The sequence below is a fragment of the Petaurus breviceps genome, unplaced genomic scaffold (assembly GCF_028583685.1).
Source record: "Petaurus breviceps papuanus isolate PSGF00001 unplaced genomic scaffold, PetGlider_PUasm1.0 90845, whole genome shotgun sequence".
Classification (NCBI taxonomy): Eukaryota; Metazoa; Chordata; class Mammalia; order Diprotodontia; family Petauridae; genus Petaurus; species Petaurus breviceps.
In genome coordinates this window covers 20,829,952-20,835,951 of record NW_027187359.1, presented here as the reverse complement: position 1 = coordinate 20,835,951, position 6,000 = coordinate 20,829,952, and the positions used below count along the sequence as shown (strand labels likewise).

At 38.3% G+C, this 6,000-nt stretch overlaps 1 protein-coding gene across 1 annotated transcript in view; it reads right to left on the bottom strand.

The window, feature by feature from the left end:
* The window catches only part of VIT (vitrin), a 150,884-nt gene that overhangs the window by 31,157 nt on the left and 113,727 nt on the right, over window positions 1-6,000 (bottom strand). The window contains exon 11 of the mRNA XM_069072196.1: window positions 4,550-4,697. Coding sequence (XP_068928297.1) covers window positions 4,550-4,697 — 148 coding nt within the window. The remainder of the gene's footprint in view (window positions 1-4,549; window positions 4,698-6,000) is intronic.

Below are 6,000 nucleotides of genomic sequence, written 5' to 3'. Positions count from 1 at the left end.
GAAAGAGACAGAGAGAGAGAGACAGAGAGAGGAGACAAGACAGAGAGGAGAAAGAGAGAGAGAGGCAGAGAGAAAAGAGAGAAGACAAGAGAGGAGGGGGGGAGGAGGGAGGGAGGAAGGAAGAGTAAGAGCAGTAAGAGCAAAGAGAACAAGGGAAGGCTTCTCCAGGAGATGGCACCTGAACTAAACCTTGAAAAAAGCTAGAGATTCTGCGATGCAGAGGCGAGAAAGAGTGTATTCCAGGCAGGGGGAGGAGTACAGTCTGGATAAAAACATCTAAGTTGGAGCTGGAGTACTAAGTTAGGAGAATATCAGTCAGTCAATCAGTAAGAAGCATTTATCAAATGCCTACTATGTTCCAGGCAGTGCTAAGTTCATCATGTGGCTCATGCTGACAAATTCACTTTCAAAGTACTTGCAACAAGGAAAAACAAACATGCCTTTGTCTCTTTAGGCTTCACATTAATCATGATACTGGATATTAAGGCACTGAGTGAAATGATTCTAAAAAAAATGTTGATGGGATTAGGGTAAGTTCTTTTCTATTGATATTGATCACATTAGAAAAATTGGGAAAAGGGGATGTTTGTAGAATCTTTTCCTTCCTCTGCTCTGTTTTTCACCAATCAATGTTCCCATCAACATATGACTCTATGCTCGCTCCATTCCTCACTTGCTTGACATGTTTATCACTTTATTTTCATATTGTGCTATAAAATTGCTGCATACAAGCTTGTAAAAACCCCCAAGCTATTTCTAACGTTAGATAACACACCAGTCTTTGTCCCCCGTATAAAATGGGCTTGGGACATCTGGCACTAAGGTGCTTATATTTCATCTTTATATAAGTCTGCTTTCAGTTTGCTGTTTTCAAAAATAACACATTAAATAAAATAGGCTGACATTTTGAAAAAGAAAAAAAAATATGACCGAAGGAACACAGAAACCCTTTCCTCTTTCAGTTTGAAGCTCTCAAAATAGGTGTCTTGATGAGAAGAAATGTAAGCTGGCATTTGGAACAATCTGTTATTTTTATATAAAAACCCTCAATCATTCCCCGATGCCTACAGAATAAAGCCCACACTCCTTAGACCCTCCACACCCTGACTCCAGCCTAGATTTTCAGCCTTATTTCACATTAATAAGTCCCAGTTAAACTAGACAGTCCATGCCTCTCCCCCGGCCCTAGCATGCTGCGTCTCACCCTCCTGCATTCTTTCAGGCCCTTCTCCCCCTCTTGCCCTCCACTGGGCGGCACTCCATCCTCATCTCTATTCAAAATTCTTCCCTCTTGTCAAGGTTCAGTTTAGGTGCCAATTCCTTCATGAAGCCTTCTCTGATCTCTTCACTCCATCAGCTGAGAATTTTCCTCTTCATTTTTCCTAGAGCACTTTGTATGAATCTCCTTCAACCTCATCATTCCCTCCCTTTGATTACACTTAAGTAGGTACACAACCCATTAGACACAACAGTGAAACTCCTACATTTTGAACTCCCCCACCTTACTACCCTAGGAAATAGCAATGGACTTTAGAATAAACTTGAGAATATCAGTTAGACCTGACCACATACATGTAGAAGAAAAAACAGATTGAAGGTGATGCATCTTAATGGTACTCTAAGAATGATTTTCAATATGTCTCAAAGAGAGGAAGATTCCAGTAGAATGGAAAAGACTATATTGTTATTTTTTAAAAAGAGTTACCAAGGAGATAAAAATAAGAGGTAGGCCAACTTTCTCATGGCTAGGCAGTATTTTTGATAATGGCCCATGACATTGAGTATATCCTTGAAAGCACAAGGGAAAGGTATTCGCAAATAATTTGTTCTAGTCCCATGATGGTCTGAAAGTCACAGAGAGTATAAGATCCTACTTTATGTTTTGTTTGTTTATTATTCAAAAAGAAAATTTGACCTGAAAGTAAAATTTAGGCTGAATGGCTCTTCCCCAGCAAAATATCTCTTACTCATATACAACTTTGTGACAGATGTAACCACAGAAATAACTTTGGTCAACAATCTGTTGACTCTCACTACCAAGTGAGACATTTAACAGAGAGATCTCAGCTTGCCAAAGAGATTTGCCAGGGTCATGGAGAATTTCCTCCACATGGTCTAAATATAAGAATGATGTTCTCCAGATGCTCATAATTACAGATGACATTATGTTGGTAGAACTAAGTCCTGCAACAGTACAGTTCTGCAAAAGAAGTTGGACTAGTAATCCCAAGAGGAAACACAATGCAGATGAACAATATGTATTGCTTTGATTGTGGCATGAAATTAGATTGGAGGATAAGAAATAGATGCCTGTTGAGCAAGTTCATCATAACATATTTTAGACAACTGCCATAGATGAACAGTCTGCTGGACCTGGAACTGAACAGGAGCATCTCATTTGAGAAAGCATTTTGCAATTTCAATAAGCCTAAATCACTTGATACCTCAAAAATTCATTGCTAGTAACCTCAACATCCTTCTGGTGCTGTTACATGCTGAACAATATGGAGTGTTATAATGTTAGAAGAACCTCAGTTACAAGTGATCCAAGAGGCAAAGGAAAGACATGTGTCTGGATGTAAATATGCAGGAGCATGTAGCCAGTGATGGTTTGTGTGCTACAAATGGTTTCAAAGACATTACCATGGCCATCCATGATCCCCATTGAAGCTAACATTTCAATAAGACTTCTGGTACAACCTATATAAATAGGAGTTACCTTCTCTGTTTCCTGTTAATCATTTATAAAATAAGTGAGTTGGAATAAATAGCCTCTAAGGAGTCTGCTTCATCTTATTCCTTTACTATCCCTGCTTTGAAATTATACCTGTATTCACAATAGAAAAAGCTTGAGGACCCACATTCAAAGGCAGCATGGGATAGAACCAAGAACGTAGAGTCAGAAGACCAAGGCCAGAGTCTTATCTCTATTTCCTAGCTTTATGACCTTGATTGAATCATATGCTCTGTGGTCCATGGTTTCTTCATTGGTGAAATGGAAGTGAGTCACTGAACTAGATGCTGTCTAAAATTCCTTCCAATTCTTTTATTTCACATTTAACATTCTATTAGTTTACTTTCCAGGTAGAAGCTAATACCAAAAACCTTATCTTTAAAAAGAAACCATCATTCTGCATGGCCCTTTTCAAGCAAAATAATCATGCAAATGGAACATTTTATAACACTTTGAGGGTTACAAAGCATTTTATATACATCATCTTCCAAGCAGTTCCAAACATTCTACAATACCTGGACCATCTTATCTTAAATTTTCTTTTTACCTGTCTCACCTTGGAGGATCAAACTATAGCAATGTAACTTTGAGACATTTCAAATAGCTTCACTAGATTAAAAGTAAAAAATACAAAATCCCAAATAAACAGCAACATGATGCTTTATTATTCTGTCATATCATGTTAACCCAAATTCAAAGGATGTCACCCATAGGGGACACTTCAGTGTAGTTAGTCAGGTTATAGCATGAAAACATTCACAAACATTTAAATCCAAGTCATCCATAATGTGATTTAACTTCAGACTTCGGCTTTCTCAGCTGTAAAAGGAGGAGGGCTTGGATTAAATAATCTTTAAAGTGCTTTCCTGCTCTGATGTTCTATAGTTCTATGACTTGCCAACAGTCAAAGTCATGCATAAGTTGAATGGACAACCTCAACAGACAGTGGGCTCCCCAACTCCTGCATTACTAGAAGTCTTCAAGCAAAGGCTGGATACCCCTTTGTAAGCGTTGTTCTAGATGCCTTTTTTTTTTTTTTTGCTTTTTGGAGGGCAATTGGAGTTAAGTGACTTGCCCAAAGTCACATGGCTAGTAAGTGTGTCAAGTGTCTGAGGTCAGATTTGAACTCAGGTCCTCCTGACTTCAGGGCTGGTGCTCTATTCACTGCACCACCTAGCCGCCCTGAGGAGCTTCTTTTTTGAGTGTGGGTTGAACTAGTTGGCCAATGAGGTCCTTTCCAACTTTGAGATTCTGTTATTCAGTGGCCCAGCGTTCATGGTTTTGCCAATAGGTTGAATCAATCATAGAACTACAGCTCTGTAGTAAGCAGTGTGCATGTGTTTGAGATTGTAAATATAAGGGTCTTTGAGGGAATACAAAGTCTACCAAAAATGTGTTTCTTACTGTAAGGAGTTTACAATCTATTTGGAGATATCCAGTACATACACAGCTATATACACACAAATACATACACACACACACACATATATATATATATATAATATAAATATAAAATAAAAAATATTTGCACATGCATGATGGAAGAAAGCTTACAAAGGCGGGGGAACTTCTTCCAATGCAAGTAAAAATACCACAAGAGTGGTTGCTTTTTAATTTGTATCTTTATATGTCCAATGACTAACACAGTACTGGCACATAGTGAGGACTTAATGAAACCAATGGATTGATTGGTTTGCTCCTGAGAAATCAGCTACCCATACGGACAGATGTTTAATGGAAGTCTTTGGGTATCAGTTGTGCAGCAGTACTGAAGGAGTTAGACTGCGTGATTCTGGGGCTCCCAAGGATACTTACCCATATTGTACAATACCCAGGAGCGGACCAGCTGGGCCTATGTCAAGAGCTTGGCTAATGTCCGTTAAGAACTGCTTCTGGATTCGAAAACGCCGTTTGCCGATGCTCCAGCTCCCATCAATTAAAAAGGACAAATCAACTTTGCAGTCTGGGGAATGTAAAATGACTGAATTACTTTGATTCTCTAAATTGAATCATTGGCTTCCTCTTCCCTCATTTTCCCAGTTTCCCAAAACAAATAAATTGTACTAAACTTAAACCATCGGGGAATTCATGAAAATTCTGAGTGCAAAATGTGTGGGCGTTTTTGTATTCACAAAACTGTGAGTCAGAAGGGCTGAGTTCAACTCCTAGTGAGATCACTTTTTAGCTGTGTGATCATTAGTGACCATTTCTGAGCCCTAGTTTTCTCATTTACATCATGGTGATGGTACCTACCCTGGGTTCTTCACATGGTTTTTATGCAGATTTAATGGACTGAAGTGTGACATAGTGAATAGAATGCTGGAGTTGGAGTCAAGAAGAACAGGATTTGAATGTTGCCTCAGACACTTATTACTTGTGTGATCACAGGCCTCATTGTCTGTGCTTTCACTTATCTCATTTGTAAACTGAGAATGGGATTGGATGGGATGTCTTCTGAGGGCCCTTATGAGTCATTTGTAAATTCTAAAGTATTGTATATAAGCAAAATGTTACTATTTTCATACTGATATTATTTAAGATATCTCTATAGTAAACACTACAATACAGTGCTTTGATTCACAGTCTTACAAATATTTTTTAAGTCATTTTGCTTAAAAATGTACATTGGACCCTCAATATAGTCATCAGGCTTACCCTCATTTACTACTGATGCCTGCTCCCCTTCTACTATTTTCTGTCATTATGAAGACACAGCACAACAGGAATTCCTTGTAGCTGATATAGATGTTCCCCTTATAAATATTCTCATAAAAAAGTAAAACAATGCAAAGGATGCTAATTTTTTAATACATGCTAATTATCTGATCCCTATTGGGAACAGTGTCTGAAATCTTTTATGTCATATGTTTGGGCCAAGCCTTATTTTTATGGCTAAGTTACAGTATTCTTTGTAAATCAGAGTATCCTCTCCAAGGCCAAGAACATGGAGAAATGCCCTTAGAAGGGTTTCCTATGTTATGTGTGATAAAAACTAATACTTCTATAGTAGTTTAAAGGTTGCAAAATGCTTTACAAATGTTAGCTCATTTGAACCCTTATAACAACCCTAGAAGGTTGCCTTTATGGATATTATCCATATTTTACAGATGAAGAAATTGAGGCTCATATGTTAAGAGACTTTCACATTGTTGTATGGCTAGTGAGGGCCAGAGGTAGGACCCTAATCCTTCATGTCCATGTTCTATCTATGATGCCATGGTGCCTGTCTATATATGTGGGAACAGTTCTCCATACATGTACCGTGT